Source organism: Coturnix japonica, chromosome 2 (genome assembly GCF_001577835.2).
Source record: "Coturnix japonica isolate 7356 chromosome 2, Coturnix japonica 2.1, whole genome shotgun sequence".
Classification (NCBI taxonomy): Eukaryota; Metazoa; Chordata; class Aves; order Galliformes; family Phasianidae; genus Coturnix; species Coturnix japonica.
In genome coordinates, this window is record NC_029517.1 from 30,266,742 (window position 1) to 30,288,407 (window position 21,666).

Sequence of the window (21,666 nt, forward strand, 5' to 3'; positions counted from 1 at the left end):
CATAGAAACAGGAATCAAAGATGAATGAAATGCTCATCCATGTCCTAGTCTCGCAGTAGCCTAGTTTGCTGACTAACTAGAGCTGATTCATTAATACTGAACCAATAATGATGGACTTTTACCAACCCAGCATGAGAACAGCTCCCCAAGCTCTGTATGAAGCAACTAACCAACCACCCAGCCCCGTGCCACATAGCAAAGCTCTAGATGGAATGCTGGTGGCCTCAGTGTAGCCGCTAATACGAAACAAGACACATTTATGACATCTTATGAAGAATCTCAAAATTTCTCCATTCCCCCCCCCCCAATGAAAAGTAGATCTTCTAAAACTACCTTCAATAAGTGTCCAGAAATTTCACCCTGCACCTGAAACAATTCCTTCTTGAAGGTTCAATAAAAACCTATAAGCTTTCACAGTAAGCTTTGATTTGGGTAAATCAAGATCTTCATAAGAGATGAAAGTTTTAAAACAACCTTTCTCAGGGAAGATCAGACAGAGCACAGTCACAGAGCAACTATCCCTCTGCAGAATTTCAGCACAGTTACATCACTTGGGAACTGTTTTAAGATGGAAGCAATCAGCACTCAACACAGCTTGTGGCCAATGATCCATCATCGCTCTTGAGGCAAAGCAAACTGAGGCCAGGTGGGAAAGGTGAATGTCCTAAGTGGTACAAAGCCACTGTTCCCTTGAAATCACCAAAGAGCTGGTGGTATTCAGCACACTGCAGGACAGAAGATGGCGTTTCATTGTAATCGTGAGCTAAATCCTTCCATCTTCCCCTCTACACCATCCCTTCCGAATTTTATTTATGTTCTTAAATCAGAGCGATTCCGAAGTTCTAAGAATGAAACCAATTTATCATAACAGGAGAAAATTCAACTCATGCTTTATTGAACCCCTTAATTGGGGCAGGAAGAAAAGAAAAACAACCCGAATTCTTTCACTTCTATTTTTACATCTGGTAAAAAGTATGGAATTCAGAGAATTTGTGCCAAGTTTAGACTGGGAATGAATTTTTACATCCAAGTAATAAATGGCTAGGGAAATGGAGTGGTTTAAAATGCAAATGTGGGGATATTAATTATTGTTGTTATTGGGGCATTTACAAGAATAGCATGAGCGGTATTTTAGAACGACTAATGTCAAATCTTTTAAAACTACTCTAAAAAAAAATAGAGGTAGAATAAAAAATAGCATTAGAAAGTGAATTCTCATAATGTTTTAGTTTGTTCTGTCTGTACATTTATTTGAAGTCTGGAAATGCCTGGTGCATGTATTCACTATTTTATAACTTAATTTGTTCAAGAATGGCAGTATTTTAACAACGTGAAACAATTTCACCATTAAAGCACTGCTGGCTTCATCAGCACTAAAGAGCTCACTGAAAACTATCTAATCTTTGTAAGGCAGAGACTCATAATTTAACTGCTGAGAACAAATGAAAAGTGTAATTCTTTTTGTGCTGCTTTAGTAGTAACATGTGGTGACAGCAGTGTATTAGCATAAGCCAGAACTTGCTCACACTTTTCTTTCCAGGCATGTAGCAAATATCTGATGCCTATGCAAATTTCACCCAAAGTAGAGTTGTCCCAGCTGGAAAGACATACATTGAAAGGTAAATTACACAAAACTGAGACCATCTGGACTAAAATACACTGTCAATAGGATTTTAAATCGACTAATTCCATAGAACGGAGGGTAATATATTAAGTATGTACAATGGTGTTTTAAGGCTTTTACCTAACACCACTGAAAATAGCAAATAAATACTTGAGAAATTAAATGATAAAAATTGAATACAAATTGATTTTGCTATTTTTTTTTTTGAACGTATTTTAGAAATTTGCATAGCTGAAACGTAGTGGTATTTTATACACACCATACGTTCAAGTTCATGAATGCCCATTTTCTGACAAATGGCAGGTTGAGGGAGCCAGCAAACCTAAGCTATTACGTGAATGACACGGACAAGCAATTCCACTCAAATGACAGTATTTCACATTGCAAGCTGGATTTCTCAGACATTTTCACATGGCTGTTGGTACCGCGTGGTCCTGTGCAGGCTGTTACTAGAAAGAATGCCTTGACAACTTTGTTTCTTGTTCAAACCACGCTACAAAAGCAGATGTGTAGAAAAAATGAAGAGCTAAACGAAGGAAAGTCAACCAAACCTTACAAGCCATGGAAGAGTCTCCACTTAAGACTGTGGAAATTTCTATGTTTAATTCACATTGCACTGCCCACCTTGCCCAGTCTTGGGAAACTAATCTCTATATTATGTATTAGGGAATTTAAAGTAACATCTGTTTCACTGAGATTAAATTAACATATTTGTATTTGATTAGCTTATTAACTGTAATTTTCAATATGCTGCAGAAACAGACACCAACTAGAGAAATGCAATTGACAACACCACCTGTCTGATAATGATGCTAGGAAAGAGCAGTTTGAAAGTTGTGATAGGTCAACAGAGGAAACACTTGATGAAAAATACATTTTAGGTGTTTCATGTGCTACTGTGAATATTATTATACCAGTCGTCTAATCTGCATATTAAACATTTCCCCTTTCATCCCCACAGAAGAACTGAAAGTATACATTGATCTTGTCTGCTGTCAACAACCTTTCTTCAGTAACTGTGACCCAACCAGCATCCTCAACAGAAGCAGGACGCCAGAAGAGTTTCCATTCAAAATGCCTCCCCCTGTATCTCACCTTAGAAGTGCTCAGAAACACAGATTATTTGTCTCCAAGTTGCAATACATGGACAGATGTGAAGAGTAAACATGATTTCCTTGCACTCTCACTCTGTTCTCCCTTCATTCTCTTCTGCTGTTGGGTGTGAGATCCTTTACCCCACAGCAGGAAGTCTTTAATATCCTGACACCTTCTCTTAACCTACCTGACGCTTCCTAAATCACACAGCACCTCAACAAACCAATTGCACGACATCATGTCTGCCCCTACTGATTTGATGCACTGGGCGATGCTTCTTATATCAAGTTCCCCCTAGAACTGCTGCTGTCTTACACTGTTCTTTACAGCTCCCAGTGAGCTGAAGCTGCATTATAGCACAGTACTTAATTGCATGTAGGTATTTAGAGAATACCTTAAGGATGAGCCATAGGAAGCATTAGAGTGTCAAACACAAGTCCATACAGAGTTTTGCATCAGATGATATGAACAGAACACAGATTGCTTATGACCACTAAAAGTAATGGAAATCTGCTTTCCTAAAACACTTGCATGCCAAGCTGGTTCAGGGCTGCTCTGCCAGAAAACAGCTGAATCCTTTCCCCCAGCACACACAGCATTCCTGACGGTCTTTCTTGCTCAGCCAAGAACTTATTAGATGAAGATGAGAATAATTCATCTAACTTTAAGATCTCTATCCTACTGCTAAGCTTGCTTAAAAATGGCAAGTAGGTACCACAACTTTGGCAGCTGATATGGTAGGTTCCTTGAAACCAGGCTTCATAAAGACATATCTTTTGTGAGATCACTTCAGACTTCTTACTGCATTTTCTTTTGCCAAACACATTCGCACATATCGGAAATTAACTAAAAATTCAGCAGCTTCAAGTGCTACCTAAGCTGATTTTGCACTGTCGACAGAGAAATAAAAAGGAAACTATTTGTTAGTGGCATAATCCCAGGAGAGAAATAGCACGTCCCAGACACTCAAACATACAATCATGCGATTTGCTCCCATGACAGCTTACAAGACAGATGCAGACATTGACAGCAGCAAGTACCTGCTGAAGATGAAGAATCAAGAATTTTTAAGAGATGCCCATCAGTCAGAAGATTATATTTACTGCAGACAACCCAAAATAGAAACCTTCCTTTTATATTTGCTCCTAAGGACCCAGAAATAACTCTCTGATGAGAAACTCAGTGCCTCCCTCTCCAGCTGCCAAAATGAGACGCTGGCCCCCACCCATCACACTGAAGTACTCTTCCTGGATACACTTTGTGTACCCTCCTCCCTTGAATTATCCCTTTGTTAGTTTTAGTCACCGCGTACCACAGCTCATTTAATCCTTTATTACCCTCAAACACTCTTATTCCTCCAATTTCTCCCTAATTTTCTCCTGACTACAAGAGACCTTCCCCGAAAGTCCCACATTTGTATCCACAAGAGGAAGCTGCACTTTCAGTCATCAGCTTTTCCCTGCCCTCTGTTAAGTGGTTCAATGCTGCTGCAGTACATTACACAGCAACCAAAGGACAAAGAGGGATTTTCTCCATCATGGCTGGAGATGGTGCCTACACCTGCCTTTCCTCTGCACACTTCTGGGCATGAAGAAGCCTCTTGCTTTCTGCCTCCTTCCCTCCCACCTGACAGGACTCTCCAACCATGAATCACAACTTACTTTAAGAATTACTTCTCACAGGTTTCAGTTCACTTTCACTGGATTCGGAACAAGCGATGTCCAGTTCTTCCTGAAGTCACCAGTGGTGTGAAATGACTGAAGGCTGAAAGCATGTGAAACCAATACACTTCGCGTGGCTCTATCGACACACAGTAAGTGAGCACAGATTGGCTGCAAATTCAACCCAGACTTACAAACCTCAGCGAACGTTCCTGTGAACTTGATCCAACCTTCAGGTTTGTTTCATCCAGTTTCAGATTTCATCGTGAAAGCCTCACAGTGCCCTACATGCTGCCCCAATAAACGATGTCTCAAACAAAATGAGGACATCAGCAAAAACGAAGAGCTCTTCAGATAGCGATGTTTTAGTTTTATACCATATGTGAGAACATGCATCGACAAGCAGTGTGCATACAATTACTGCTGTTACAAATCAAAAATTGTTCACTGCTAATGGACTTCCCTTTTATTACCATTTTTGCCAAGAAACTATTGTCAAGAAATACCTCTGTGACATATTTCTTTTTCTCTCCCATCATTGAAATCATTTGCAAAGAAACTGCGAGCCTTTTCATCACCATGCTGGAACAAAAAGTCAGCATGATTCTCCAATATCCAGGATGTGAAACAGGTCAGTTGACGGAAGCGGCATTTTCCTCATACAGACACCATCACTGAGGTGGCATTGGGGAAGGAAAAATCATAATGAGGAAATGGAACATCTTTTATATGTCACAGGATACAACGCCAAAATACACTCAATGGCCCAGCTCATTGAACATATGAGGTCTTTTCCTACAAAGCTGGTATTACTGGCCACGTTTCCTTACATCCCTCCAACCATATTTAAACAATAATTAAAATAAATAATCTCTAGACTTACTATACTTTTGGGAAAGGATGTAGATTTTTTTTTCTTACGCTGCATATCACGCAAGCAAAATATTGTAAATTTAATAGTCTGAACTCAAAACTAAATGTGTTATAATCAGTTTTCGGAATGGTTAAACTCCTGCACAAAACCGTTGTCGAAGGAAAAACAAGCTTCATGGTATGTCACAAGATAGTCAGCTCCAACCTCTCATAAGCAACGTTCTACTGAGATCACTGAAGTCACTCCTCACTTGCGCAGATGTGGCTTGTAAAAGACGTCCATCAGAAACTGCAAGAGGAAATTTCCCATAACGGATTTAGAGGCTGATACACCTGAAGTCAATGTACCATTCCAGACTGTGGTTCTTACTGGACTGGCCTCTAAAGCTAAAGGGAAATCATTATTGACTATAAGGAATGTACACCAATGGAGTAGCTGTACTGTCTGCAATTTAAGCTTAGTGTAACTCTGCACAGCTAACTAAACAGATGAGCAACTTCAAAACCAGTTATGGACGCACAGCAACATCTCAGAGGCCTTAAAACATACAATGCAAATGATCAGTTACATGCATTGACCCCCAGGTATAGTAGGAATAAATGAGGTCATGCTACATGTAGAATTTTAAAAAAAAGAAGTTGCTACCTTTTGATTATACATTTAGTTCTATCATACCAATTTCATCCACCACCACATGCTTTCACAACCCTTTTTTCCAACCTCCTACATTAAGCAGTGAATAACAAAAAAATAATAATAGGAAACACCAGGATGTATAATGACTGTTTGCCTCTTTTAAACAGCATTGCCCAGCTGACATGGTTCTGGTAGATAATGACCAGCTAGAAATGGCATGTGAGCAAGTGAGATAAGAAATAATAGAAAAGGAGGTCATGCATATGTAGGGCCACCTTTCTGAAGAGAGGGAGGTGTTGTCTGTCTTTTTTTAATCGTTTATTATGAGCATCTCAGGCCCTGTACCTGAACCAAGGGCTGTGCGTGCTTACCTCCAGATAAGTGACAGCTGTGGTACTCGATGCACTGCTCTGTAACGATTTCTGTTCTGATCTACTTCTACTTTTCTGTGTAAATTCTTCACTTTATTCACCTCATGAAGTTTCAAGGTGAGAACAAGGAGCTTTGGAAAAATTCAAGAAGGTCAGGATCTAAGCAATCTATCCTCTGTTCGGCACTCATTAAATAATTAAAGAAATAAAAGGGGTAAAATCTTACAGTTTTGTGTTTTTCTACCGCAAAAACAACCAGGTCATAAAAGACTTCTCTCAGATGTGCCAGGGCTTCCTCCTTCTTAGCATTAATAGCACTTTGCCTATTTGTTAGAGCAGCTTCAACGCTGAATGAAAAATCAAACAAAATTCAATTACACAGGAATCTTTCTCATACGTTTCTTCTGATCCTATTAAACATTTTTCCACTACGTAATACCTGCTCACAATCCAGGCAGTCAAGCTTCACTGGCTCCTTGTCATACTACATATTCTCACTGCTCTCCATTTCACCCTCAGGTTTGGTGCCCATAGGTTCTGACTCCAGTTTTAGACCTTGTTTTGTTTTGCAGCTCCATGACACGAGGTGAACTGGGACTTCAGCACAGAGCACAAGCTGTTTGCAGCTATGTCTTAAAGGTGTGAGGTGACTGATACAGTCTGTCATTCTGCCCCCAGGCCTCGGAGAGCCATCTCTAAGAGCGTTTGGTAGAAGCATGCAAACTCCCTGGTCAGCGCGATGAATGCACTCCTGCCCTCATTAGGAAATGAGGGAAGAAGCCAGCTCCATCAAGCCCTCCACCTGGTCTCCCTTTCTTTGGACACTGGAGTATTACAGAGGAAGTGGTGGGATAATGAATGCATCCTTGCAGGATATACAAACTTTCCTTCTGGCTCACAACCAAATTGAGAGGTCAACTCAACCGCAAAAAATATTTTGGGAAAATTAATGCTCAAACTAACACTTTGGAGTAGATTTTATGTAACGGAAGATGACATCAATATTCTTTCCTCACGAGCCAAGTTTCCCAACACTGCGTGTAGTCTCTCATGTGCGTTTAATCCCTAGATTAAGCTACAGGCTGCCCTAAAGGAGGGCCGGGGCAGCCTCTGAATGCAGCCCCCAAATTGCAGCTGTGCTTCTGAATGTCTACGTGGAGACAAAAAGACATTGTGCAGCAACTCCATTTTGTTACATGGCCTTTAAGCCAACTGTCTCCTCCTTCCATCAGTATTGAGGAGACCTTGTGAATGCCAGGTGAAAAGCTGCCACTGAGAAGTGTTATGCACAGAAGTGAGAAAAGGGGGATGAAGTTCCCATAGGTATTTCAGGAATCATTCCAGAATGTAGCCTGTTACAATTCAATACATTGCAAACCAGTAGGCCACTCATTACTAGAAAAATATGCAATAGGCTAGAGCAGATAAAAATTAGTACTGGAAAACAAGCAACGCACTATAGTTTGAACTACTAAATTTATTTGAAAATCTCATTTTTAGTCTTGCTGCAGGCTGATCTTCACAGCTTTTCATAACAAACCTATTACTATGAAATAGATCATCAGTTTTTAAATATTACGTCAGTAGAACTGGAGAAAGGAGTAGAACTACTTCATTAGTAACCAAAAATCAAACAAACAAAAAAACCCAACTAAACCAAAGCCAAAACTGGAAATTGAAACAGGATCTGCCAAGATGAAATCCAGTGCCAGAAAGAAAAGGCAATTTTTTTCATCAGTTTTGGTATGCCACATTGACAAAGATGAAGAAAATCCTGATAAAGGCAAGACCCTTGAAAGCCTTGGGGACTTAAACTGATGGCTCTGCTGTTTAGTAACTAAACTGCACACAGAAGTGTGTGAACACACAATCCCAAGGAACAACGGAGACTTAACACTTCTTTCACTCGAAACTTCAGCATGTACCAGAAATAAGGAGATGTGTATTTCTTTTCTATGAATTTTCCATTTGAACAATGCCAGAAAAAAAAAGCTGATCACCTCTGAAATAAAAACCAAAAACCAGCCCTACAACTAAAACACATTCTTTCAGTGCCCTACATGTTTTAGTTCATTTTATAATTTCTATTTCAGGGCATGGCATTAGGGCTTTCCTTAAAATGCCAATCTGCTTTTTGATCTTTACAGCTGACATGAAATAAAAGAGCTGTACATTATATAAATCTTCAGTTTCACTTAGCTTGAAACTGATAAAAAGAGAAAAGAGAAAATAAAGCCAATTGCATAAATCCTTCCAAACCAAAAGGCATTCCCCTCACTCTAACTGAAATTCATTTCTGCACATCTTGTTTGAATTATCATCTGAGGTTTGTCTTGTCCCATCTCCAGAACAAGTCAAAAAGCAGAGCATAAAGATACGGCTACATGAATAAAAACACATGATCTATTTGGTCACTGCAAACATAGAAATAAGCTCACACAGAAAAATATTATCTGGCAATTGATGTGTTACTTTGATCCCTTTGTTTCTGTATTCCGTCATATGCATTGAAGCCAGCAGCTACTGGAAGCATCACCATGCATCTTCAGTGAGATGAGAATCAATAGTTTGTGGGAGTTACTGCACTTTCACAGAGATATGACATTTAATTCAAGGAAAACAGCACCATGTTACAGAAAGGAGAAGGGAAATTTCAAGACAAGGGGAAAGAACAGTGGTAGTAAGCACGATAGCACGATAGGATGCATCTAATCCAAACAGGTGGTACTGCTATAGATTTCTGGATTCACGAGCTCAAACTCTCTTGTGTGGAAAAAATGATCTCCAGCAGGATTCTGGTCTGGATCCTTTTACTTGTATGTATGCCAAATACGTTGCTACCTGAAGACTGAACACTTTTAAAAATAACTTAAATATTAACATTAAATCCTATAATTAACAGCAGTAGAACCAAAATTAGTGAGCTGGACAGTACAGTGGGAGTTTGCAGAGGTCAGGTCTTCATAAGCAATTAACTCCTTTCACAACTGTGTTCAAAGAAACATTTGATTTTACTTTGAGTGGTATTAAAAGAAGAAGCAAAGTTGGGAAATCTGTTCTAGAGGAGTCAATGATCAACAAGACAAAAGGGAAAAGAGAGGCCTGGCACCTACAGGAATTTAAAATGGCAACAGTGAGGGCAAAATCTCACTAGTTAATATCGGGAGCGAGAAGTAGAAATGTCAGGACTGGCTGGGGCAACCTGCTGACCCAAGAATGACATTCAGCTTTGATCACAGGCTTCATTAGCACGCGAGAATAAGGTTTAGACATTCAGCAGCCTGCACAGAAGTAACACTGAGAATATTCACCCCAGCATTCTGTAACTGCTTTTACAACAGATGCTTAAAAAAATATTTTGTTATAGCCTTCCTTGTATATTCTCAACCATCAACTGAAATCTACTTTTAAAAAAGAACCTAGCATTAAAATAAGTTGAAGCATTTGGTACCTCTTTGCTTTCAAGGTAACTTCAATGTGACATGCAGTAGAAACACTATTATAATTAACACAGTTTATTTTCAGTTGTAGGAATATTGTAGTTTCCTTTTTTTCCTGGATTACGATAATAAGTTTTTAATTAAAGCAATTTCTGTCCCAAAGGACATTAAAAAAAAGAAAAAAAAGAAAATTACTTTTATTGGAAATTGTACTAAATGCATGTTTTTACAGCACATGCTTCCAATACTGCAAGCTACTACAGCACTTCCCACCTACTGTCTTGAAGGCATAAAGAGCTTTACTCCAGTCAGTCTAGCTTTGCTCCCAATTCTGATCCTCACCATCTGAAAGTGCTGAGTCCAGATGGCTTTTGAAAGATTTTAAAACATGCAAATAATGAGAACTCCCTCTCCAGTAAGCCCACAATCCTAAAGGCCTTGACAGATGCTACAACACCAGAGCTTCACATTCCACACAGAACAGCAAACCTGAGAGTCATCTCCATTGAAGTCCTAAGGCTACAGACTCAGAGGCACAAAGAGGTGAAGATATTCCCAAAAAGATCAAGCAAAATCCACATTCATGATAATTAAAGCCGTAAGTACTGAATCTGAGAAATAGAATAAGCAGTATTATAGACACTAATCACTATAGTTCAATGCAGTGAGGAATATGAAGGTGTCTGTAGATAAAAGAAGTATCTTTAAGAATTACTGGAGGAAGCAGATCCAATTGCTTGTACGCAGCTACTGACAGATCACTACCAATGTTCCACTCATGCAGTAGCACCAATGGACTCCTTGCAGTCAGATAAACTGCTCCTGCATTTAGACTGGAATCAAATTAACTTTGTTTTGCAGCAGTGTATCTTACTCCAATTGTGACTTTTAAGAAAGAAAGAAGAAAGCAAATAAAAGAACACTGATTAATACTGGGTACTGCAGAAACACTACATTAAACTCTGTCTGAGAAAAGGACTTGCTGCAGTCCAGTCAGTGACCATCTGAAGCACTTGATGTAGAGATAATAAACCATTATGGCCTATAACTTATATTCTGTCCACCACTTTGAAAAGAAGTTTATCTAACTACAAGAGGATCACATACTATGGAAATGGCATCTGTGTGTAGTTACTGAAGGCTGTAATGGCAGTAAATTTTAAGCACAGAAAGAGACTGAGCCTTACAGACATCTGCAATCTGAAGGCCATTTCAGTATTTAAGTGCATGTACAATATTGTCAAATTAACATGCCTGAGAAAATAATCTGGGAGTAGACGGGAAATGGATGCAAGAGCATGTTTCAGATTGTCAACAAGATTCCTTTATCTCTCTTTCTCCTCTATCTGCTTTATTGATACTTTATCCTCCCAGCTATCCAACCAGACAGCTCAGATTTATGTTTTGTTTTGCTTTAGCTTACAGTGGCCACTATGCAACAGGGCAATGAGCAGAGAGTATAAAGCACACCCACTTCATCATTCTCTTGCATTTTTCTACCTCAATATATACCTAAGTATAGATCTTAGAAAATAATTTTGACAAACCCTGAGAATTACGAGTCTTTGTTTTCCCAGGCTCCCCAAGAACGCATTGGCCACAAAGAACATGTTGAATATACAGACCTGCAGAGGAAGACTGTTTTAAGGTCTGGAAGTCACAGCAGGAACGAAGCTAAGTTCAGCTCCACTTGGAAGCCATAAAAGCACGGGTTTAAAAAAACTGCAGCAGTATCTGGTGTTTGATATCTAACAGCACGCAACATGTTTATGACATGTATTAGGCTACAAAATCAGAGCTCATAGCCTGGGACAACAAAGCAGAACCCAGCTCTGGCACATGTAGCGGGAAATAGAAAGGCATGTCTATTAGTGTAATGGATATTGCTGCTCCCTCAAGAGCCTGAGCTGCCCAGAGCAGGTGGCTCAATGAAAGACATCAGCACTTTTAGAAGGAAAATTAAAACACAGTTAGAAGTGTAATTAAATAGCAGCTGGTTTAAGTAAGAGTTAATAAAGATTGGGTTTTGCTCTAGAAAGTACTCGAGTTAGTTCTGCGCAATTATTTCTCAAAAAGGCAAGAAAGTTTGGGTAAAATAGGCAGCAACTAAAACAGTCTCAGTCACACAGAAATCAAATAAAACGGGTACCAAGATCACGAAATCTAGACAAAGGATCACTTTACTTTTTAAAGCAGTTTTTAGCTTTGAATCAGACAATTGACTCCCGTGGCACTTCCTATGGGCTTAAAACAGCTTTTCCCTAATATTTATAAAACTTTCCTCCCCCTCATAATAAGTGAAATAACCACAGAAGCAATGAGAGAAAACGCCCGAGTATATAATGGAAAAAGAGAAGCAAACCAATACACATGACAACATACCAAACCTACATAGTGCAAAAAAAAAGTTTAATACATTAGATGAGATCAACAGAAGTTAAGTGTTAAAAAGGGTCATGGTTAATTTCAAAATGTGCTTTAAAAGAGTAGGACTGTGTCCAGGAAGAACAGCAGTCACTGACCAATTAGGAAATCATGCCAATACCAGCTATTTGCAAATGTAATAGTCTCATGCAGCGGAGAAAATTCAGTCACTTCACCAAGTGAATATCACTTTTTGCTTTACTACCTCTTCTTTTTTTCCCCTCACTGACACTCTTTCTCTGCAGGAAATATTATACAAACCCCCAGCTCTCAGGCTGCTCTTCACTGTAATGCAGCCCAAGACACAGCAGCTCTTCCACAGCACAATGTGATATAAATGAAAACGAAGTACAATACATACGAATCCCCTTTTGGCATATGCACATCCACATATACTGTGCAAAACATGATCAATTATACTTGAAAAAGAACCATACTTACCTGTTAATGTAACTTAGAGCAACATAGGTTGGCTGCTGAAGTTCCTGTTTCTCTAATACACGTGGGTCTGTATCTGAAATGAAAAAACACATCTACTGAATTTGTGTTTTCTGCTTTTAATGCTGAAACATATGGAACTGTACACAGTGGAGTAACATAAGCAAAAACAAAAGACAGAGAATAGCTCAATCCAGTTGATCCACACACAGTATGCTTAGCACAGCACAATCATTTGTTCATTCATTCATAAACACAGTATTGCATTACTTTACAGAAGAATTTGAAACATCAACAGTGATGTAATTTCCAACTGTCACACAGACCTTCACAATCCCCCTCATAAATATTAGTTTTCACTGCTTTCCATGATTTATGGTGCTAAAAGGATCGAGCTTTCTTCCCTTTTAATGTAGCCATTTCTAAACATGGTTGGCACATTTTGAGATGTTTCAAGACTGATTAAATCTCCTCATCTGGGACTCGATACTTTTCTTCTGCATCCAAGTTTCACTTTCTCCTTTTTCTGCAGATAGTTTTGAAACGCTCAATCAGAAGTCAGACAAAAATGCGCTTGAAGTAAAACGGTTGCCAAGCAGAGCATTGCCCACCCCCAAAAGCCCTGAAACAAATGCGATCCAAATCCCCCAAGTACCAACTTTCTCTCTCAAATGAAATAAATATGTTTTCAATCACTATTTTCACCAACCCTTTTCAGTTAATTTTTGCTTTTATCTGAAAAAGAAACAGTCTTAAACTTCCCTAACTAAAACTTATGGAATATGCCCATAGCTTAAGTAGTTTTATTAAACAAAAAACAAGAATACATTGAAGTTTCAAATACAATGCTGCCCCACAGTGTAGAAATGCACCTTTAGGAGCTGAGCATAAATAGTCTTCAGAAGTTTCCAACTGAAAATGTACATCATGCCTGCACATAATACCACAAAGCCATTAACAATATATTTTATGCATGACTTTAAAAGCAGTTCTGGATGCAACTTCTGCTTTTTTAACTATAAACACAAATTGCTTTCAGTAAACAGCTCCCCATAGTGCTGCTGTTAGTCATCTTTTATTTTGGAGAACAGTGTTTGGGGAAGGAAAAAAACAACCAAGTACAACCTATTCAAGAACAAACAAACAAGGAGAGTTCTTGTAGTTAGGCTGTGTTTTAGATTGCTCCCACTTCTTGCTGCAACTTTAAGCAACGCTAATCTCAAAAAGCTCATTATCTTGATAGGCACATTTGTTTGGCCTCACCAAATGCTTCTGATGGGTTTTGTGGGTTTTGTTTTTAAAACATGATAACGATTATTTTGTAACCTGTCTCAGCTACCTTGCCATAAGGAAGATTTTTAACTGAAATGAATGGAGACTATGCTTGAGGTAGGTGCAGTGGTTGCCGTATTGCTTCAAGCCAATAATGTCGGAATCTGGTGAGAAGGGAACTCCCTTTCTCACTCCTCAGGGCTCAGCCTGATGCTAATCTTTCTTCCCACCTTTGTTCCTGGGTAGCTCAGACTTAGGATTTGCTGACACATCAATACACCCCTAAAGAGATCTCTAAAGTCTTTTCAGCTGCTCTTGGAGCACCCACATCTACTCCCTGGGGCAGCTTCAACCCATCACTGCTCTAAAATGTCAATGGTCCACTCCTTCTCACCTCAGTACACTCTTCCTTGTTCCATGCCCACCCACAGCACCCATCCTCTCCTCTACCCTTGTCCCTCACACAGTTTGTTCCTCACTGCTCCTTTCCTTTGCAACCCTTGGGGTCTTTGTGTCAAGATCTCCTTCCCTCCAGGAAGAAAACCATCCTGACATGTGAACAAGTTAAGAAATCACATGGAAACTCATATAACTGCCTGTTCACCTTGCGCCATGGGACTTAATGCCTATACAGTGCATGCACCCAATGCTTTCCCCATGTCGTCCGCTCATCAGTTTCCCCACTGCTCACAGGACGGCCCTGTAGAGTAAAAAATGTTTGGTCAATGTTTCTTCAAGCGTGCACAGGCTGGTTGAGTCAGCCAGGGGTAGCCTAGATACTTTCCAAACAGACATCTCTAATGGATTAAACACTCACTGATGACGAATCTCCTTCTTGAAAAGTATTTAAGCAGCACAGCCTCAGACTGATCTGAGCTCCTTTTCTTATACAGAAAGATAAAAAACACACAGACAGAGCACACAGAAACAACCAGATTTGGTTTTGAGGGGACTGATCAAACCCTGGCTAATTTGCACTACCCTCACTGGTCACCCTGCTTTCTTGAACTGACACGAGATACTGCAGATTTGCTCCCACATTATTTTTGTTGTATCACCTCAAATCCAGTGGGACAAACTGCCACCCGCTGTCCATTACCTGTTTCTTCTCATAAGCATTATGTCCCACTGATTTCATTATGCAATGGGAAGACAGAAAGCACTTAGTGCTTTCTGTAACACTCGGGGTTCCATGCATTTATTAGCTATGTATCCTTATTTTACTGTGGTATTAGATTTTGGAAACCCTGTTGTGTTGTTGTTTTTATTGTTCTGGGTGCCCCAGCTCACTATTAAAAGACTAATTTGAGGGTGCCAACAGCCACATGAGATACAGTTTTTTAACTAATCAGGGATTAGGCACCTCTGATTTCTCACGTCCACAAAGCACTTCAAACTGGGCAACCAGACAGGTAGTATGAATACATAATTAAAGCTAACACCATAAATAGCACTGTACCTCCTTTAAACTGCTCAAATGAAGCCAGGCGTTTCTGCGGAGCATGTGCTAACCAAATGAATCACGGACTGCTGAACCAAACTACCATTACTAAATCACCTCATTCTACAGAGAAATAGCTTGCAGCTTGAAAATGCTGCAAAATCCTCACCTGGTAAAGTATTTTAAAGAAAGCAAATAATAAAAAGGCAGACCCATCCCGTCTAAGGTAGAGACTTTATCAGAGACAGAATCTTTTTCTACATGCGCATTTGTGCACAAAATACATGCAATGGCTTTGTTGGTTAATAGAGCGCTAGGTTTTGCCCTACCTTTATTTCATAAAACATGTATAATGAACGGCTTCATATGAGAGAATTTTTCTAGTGTTTCTGCACTTAAATCACTCTGAGAAATCACTTTTTACCTTAAAAGCCACAGAGACTAGGGCTAACAAATTTCAAGGGCATTATTTGACAACCACAAGTTTTCTTCATGTAGTGCATAGGAAAAGTGATAAGTGGCAAAGATGCCCTCAGAAATAAAAGTGGTGATTTAAAGATGGTAAAACTGAAACTACTCTTGAACATCTTATTGATGTTCACCCAATGGGTGACCCATCTCCCAAAGTCACCTGGAGATGTTTATGACAATCTCACCTTATTGTTCAAGATCGGTGCACGCACGTAAAATGAAACGGAACAGCACATGCTGAAGTTCTCCCATCTCATTCTTGCTTGCTAGAACAAACCTACAGACATCCCACGCGCCCACCGCTGGGTTTGCAGAGTGTCTGTCTTGTATTTCACTTGGCCTTAAAAACTGGCTGATATAAGTCTGCTCAGCTAATTAATTAAAACCCACACTTCCCCTGAAACTAGCTTGCTTCACTAATGATGCCAAGGGAAACATTTCTGTTGGCTTCTTCCAAAGTCCACAATTGGTCTTACACGGACATAACTTAAAAAGCCAGGAACAGATAAATTCAGTGTTACTGGAAAACTGTTCCCAGCCCAAAACTCCCACTGCAAGGAAGCCACTAGGAATTTCACAGTTTCAATTCCAGACGCTGTGCTATTCAGGTCTTCTTATGAATCTGAAGACTAAGATCACAGACAACAACGATTTCACAGACATTCACATGGTACCCCAGTAGTACCTTTAACATATAAAATATATTCAGCTTTTCAGCTTACACATGCATTCAAAGCTTGTCCAGTTACTACACTACATATCCTTTGTTCCATGTAACACATCTTCATCTTCCATCATCTCTAGAAGGGAAGCAATGTGTTACAGCAGACAGTGCTCTGCACCTCAGAGACGGGAGGCTGCAGGTAAATACCATGAGTCTGCAAGAGTTTTAAACCCACTTGACTTCAAGGACACCTTTACTATTTTCTTTTAATACTGAGAAGCTCAGTTTTTTCCAGGATCGGTGCTAAATGCCAGGGAGATGGACTTCATAAAATGTGAAAAACAGATCAGATGCTAAATGCTTCCACGTTTCCACACTGAGCTATCACTGAATAGATGACTAAGAAAGCTATGTTCAGGCAAGCACAAAAGAGAGAATGCTGTCTTTATTTCATCTTTCACCTTTCCAGTGAACAATGAAGGCTCCATGCTACTTTCTAGTACAAAACTCCCCCTATTTGGTCCATCCAAGATAGTCACAGGATGCCACTGCAAGGGGGAGCACCCAAAAACAGGGGATAAAGATGTTCAAAAGCAGTTGGCTGAAAATTCAAGTGCGGAGAACTCCAGCAAGACCACAACGAACAGCATCAATTCACTGCTGCAGTCCCTTCCAATTCACACAGTTCTATGGTTCTATGCTTATAAGGAAAGAAAAAACACAAACACATAAAAGTTTTTTTCTTTTTTTTCCTGGACACTAAGATAATTTATGTTACTTTAGTTCACCTACACAGAAACAAATCTCTGCTTTAGTCTTACAGCAAACAGAATGAGAGAACATGTTTTATATAACACTGTTACTGAGCAATGATGCTTCACCCTTGCTAGCTGCCACCACTGATAATCCACCACACATAATACAGCCAAACCAGGCTCTGATTACAGCTTCAAATGTACTAATTAATACATAATTATCAAAAGGATTACAGGCTAAAAATGGTAGGTCAACCGAACACAACTGAGTAGATCACATGACGCTTCCAGCTTTTAATTTAAAAGACAAATAGCCCAATAAAGGTAAACACAATGACTTGCAAATGTCCTGAAAAGAATCTTTCATTAAGAAAACACAAAAAAACACATTAAAGATAATTGATATATTTGAGATATAAACATGCACAAGAAAAAGGTATTTCAGATTTAGGTAACAGAGAAGAATGCAGAGTAGAATCATAGATACTGATTCTTTAAAATGATGAAATTTCTGCATTTAAGTTAATTACTGCACACTAGTAAGTGACCACAGTGCTCCTCAGCTGCTGAAAGCAACCTTTGGATCTGTCACACTGTCTTCAAATAGGCAATTAAAGTGAAAAATGAGAGTGTGCATAACTTTCCAGCGCTACACGTTATACATAAATAACACAACACACAAATAGGAGCAGAACAGAAGTTCCCAACCCAACCACTTGATCAACTAAGCCACATCCTCATTTGTTTGAAATTATACTACTTCACTACTTTTGTACTGTCCTTATTACAGACAGCCGACTGACTTAAGAATAGATTTTCCTTGCCAGAAAATAAAAGAATTTTCCATTCCTCTATCCCCCAAGTGATCTGTGTTACTCAAGGCTGGACAGCATCAAACATGCCAGACCAAGAAGTCCATCAAGAGGCAATGGACGGACCGAAGCAACTTATCTGTTCCTTCATTTCTTAACGAGGCAATTTGGTTGACCAGAATTTGCTTGAGGTTGTCCACAGAGTTAAGTCTCTTGCTTTACATCAACTTACAGTCCTGTGAATCAAGTATAATACAATATTCTCTGTAGCTCATGTCTCAGAATATAAGAAGCAATGCCGTAAATCAGGTACTTCCTCACAGAGGAAGTAATTGCTGGTAACTAAGCTGCAGAGCCACAAACGCCAAACAAGTGTCCGGTGATCTTTCAGATGTAGTGAACTGCACACACGCTTCATGTGCTACAATGCTTTGCCACTTATGTGAATTAGATTTTATTTGAAACATGTAATTATTGCTGTAATCAAATGCAATAATTGATGGTTATTTTAAACAAGTAAAACAGTCATTCATCAGGTCAACAGGAGACAAGCAATGCTGGGAAGGTCCCCTTGGATAAAGAGAAAGACCACAAGTCTGTTGCTACTTTATTTTACCTTTTAAACTGTGAGATGCATTCCATGTTTAAGCATTTGAAATGTTAACATCTTGCTTGCAACTCCTAAGTGCAAATATACTTAATGAAGCTTGAAATAGAGAAAAATTAGAATGCCATTTTCACTAAATTTTCCAGCATTTAATTCAAGTCAAATAATCACGGGAGGTGGCACAGCAGAGTGCTAAAATAAAAGGTCAGTTCTCACTTAACAGTCAAGTGAACACAAAGGACATAACATGCAATGTAAGTACTCCCTAAATGACCACATTTCAATAATGAAATGAACACTTTTTTCCTTCATCACCACAATATGAACAGTTTCTTTTGTCTGAGAGATGTAGAAATGCACGGTACTGTGCCAGTCACCTCATTCATCCAAACCTGAAGTTCCCCTAAAATAATAATTTAAAAAGTCCTAATTTAGAGGTACTGTTCTACTCTGAAACTGATAATATCAACTTCATAACACACAGCACTCATACCATTACACACAGACATCAGCAAGATGCCCTTTTCTGCCCTCTACACTAGCTGCAAAAGCACAGCTATGTTGGCAGAGCCCTCTGATGGGGACACAGCGAGAGTACATCAAAAGGCCTCCTGTTGTATCACCTCACTGAACGACACCGGAGGCCAATAAAAACACTCTGCCAGCATAGCTGTGACCACCCCAGGGGCGAGCAGACATTGGGATGCTGGTAAGGGAAAGCATTTTTCATTCCTTGCGCTGACAGCCTGGAGACAAAGGGGGGGAAAAGGCTGGAGGTTACTTTCCAATGAGGACTCGGAATCCTGGATACAAATTTTCTAGGTGTTCAGGCAAAACACCCCTATTTCCAAAATTCACACATTTCTCCACTGCATCATTTCCCATCACATTTCGGAGTTAACCAAAATACAACAAAAAAAAGGAGGACCATTTGTCTTACATTCATCATTTTGCCAAAATAATGAGGAAATAATGTTTAGAGTTGGCACCACCAGGCTGATTTAGGGCTGAATTTAGTGGGTTATTATGAGAAGCAGGTCCTGGCCTGGGCAAATCTATTGGGTGGATTGGCCTCTGTGGGGCAAAACCCGGTAACTACCAGAAGAGCAATTTGAACACAAAACACAGGAAGCCTGTGCTTTCTCAAATCGAGTGTGCAAGGTGAGTACATGCTTAAAACCATATTCCAGGATAAACAGTTTTGCATAAAGCAAGCAGTTATTTCAAAATAGCTAGTTTTCCTATTAAGCATTTTTGAGAATTTATAGTTGGTGTTTTGCCTTTTTATTATCATTACTCAAATACTCAAAGCCTTGTTTTAGTCTAGTTTTAATAATGAAAACCTGGCCGAGCATTCCAAAATAAATAAAACCCAGTATTACTTTAAATAAAAGTTCAAAATATATATCTTGACAGTTCTGATGCTTGGGGGCTTTATTTCCCAAAGTAGTAATGATCTCCAGGAGTTAAAATAATATAATTATATCCCAACTCCATGGCCAACTAAACCACAACTGAACTTCAGAGACACATATTTCATCTGCAACGCCAGGAGATCTTCATTTCAGACTATCAACATAGCACTAAATTTTCAAGTGTCACTGAAAACAGCCTGCTTCTAAATTTGGCTGGAAACACTAAAATCAGCCACTGCAGGCAACATATTTCATACATTTGAAGGCTGCTCCAAAAATAATGCCTGCTATTTTCTTACAATGGCCTACAATGTCAGAGGCGAACGTTGGTGATATGGCAGTAGGGGCAGAACCTTCCCACCAATGTTCTAAATACACTTTGGTGCCGTGAGCAGCTTGACAGAATGGTGTCTGATGTGGAAGTGTGCATGAAGCAAAGATGTGCCACTTAACTCCTGCGGGTAGAAAAAAATGGCACCCACTGACATTCACTAATGCTTGCTGAATGTTTACAGAGACCAAACAGTGGATGTGACTCCATCAGAGTAGGCTGCAAAGATGATAAAGGGCCTGGAGCATCTCCCATATGAGGAAAGGCTGAGTAACCTGAGTCTGTTCAGCCTGAGGAAAAGAAAACTGAGAGGGGATCTGTTTAATATCTACAAATATCTAAAGGGAGGAGGTAGGCAAACAGATGAGGCCAGGCTCTTCTCAGTGGTGCAAAAAGACAAGGAGTGATGCCCTAAAACCCGAACACGACTCACTGAAGGTGCTCTAAGAGGTGACCTGCAGGGCTGCTGCTTCACACAGTCACAAAATCGCAGGTCCCCTCCTGACACCCACCCCGCAGATTTCACCTCCAACACGCCTTGCACAGGAATGGAGATCAGGCCGCGTCACCGCCACTACGGAGCCCCCTCGTGGCGGCCCTGGGGCAGGAGCTGCTCTCCGCCGCCATTTCCCGCACATTCCTCTCACGATCCAGCTCCTAATTCTATATTTAATTGCTGCAAAAAAAAAATGTTACTTGGTAAAGTAATTGCTCAGTGTCTTCTAAATTCTATTACCGTTGCTGCTCTAACAGCAATTATCTGTTAAAAGCTGATAGGATTGTCCATTATTACAGCAGTAAGTCGGTATTGTTTTTCTTCCACATTGTTCATCCTCAGGTCAATGGCTCGTTATGAAAGAAAAAGTACAGCGTACACTTACTGAAATTAGTTAAGGGATAAAACTGAGTAATTCAGTAAATAAAGGCTTCGATGCTGAATTTAAGGACAATTTAAACACGGACGCATTCAGCTCAATATGTATTCAGCCATGCTGTTACTGCTCTCTGTTAGATTTATTTCAGACATAAAAATTCCCTACACTGCTTTGAATAATTTCACCCCAAAAGACTTCCAGACTACAGTTAAAAACAGCAGTCCTTTTTCACAATGTATTTCAATAATAACCTTACAAGAGAAAAAACAACATCACCTTTCCAAGTCTGCTACTATACAAAAATGCAGATGGCTTTCCTTTGTAGTCAATTCTCTCTCCTCAAGAAATAGCTTGAAAAGCTTAACCAAACTCTTTAAAACACTTGCACAGAACACTCGGTTAAAAAGGTAAGGCCTGTTAAAAGTATATATGCTTAGGAGAAGAGCTTCTTCACTGTGCC

At 39.6% G+C, this 21,666-nt stretch overlaps 1 protein-coding gene across 1 annotated transcript in view; it reads right to left on the minus strand.

The window, feature by feature from the left end:
* The window catches only part of JAZF1 (JAZF zinc finger 1), a 153,954-nt gene that overhangs the window by 59,703 nt on the left and 72,585 nt on the right, over positions 1 to 21,666 (minus strand). Inside the window, exon 2 of the mRNA XM_015853732.2 lies at positions 12,567 to 12,639. Coding sequence (XP_015709218.1) covers positions 12,567 to 12,639 — 73 coding nt within the window. The remainder of the gene's footprint in view (positions 1 to 12,566; positions 12,640 to 21,666) is intronic.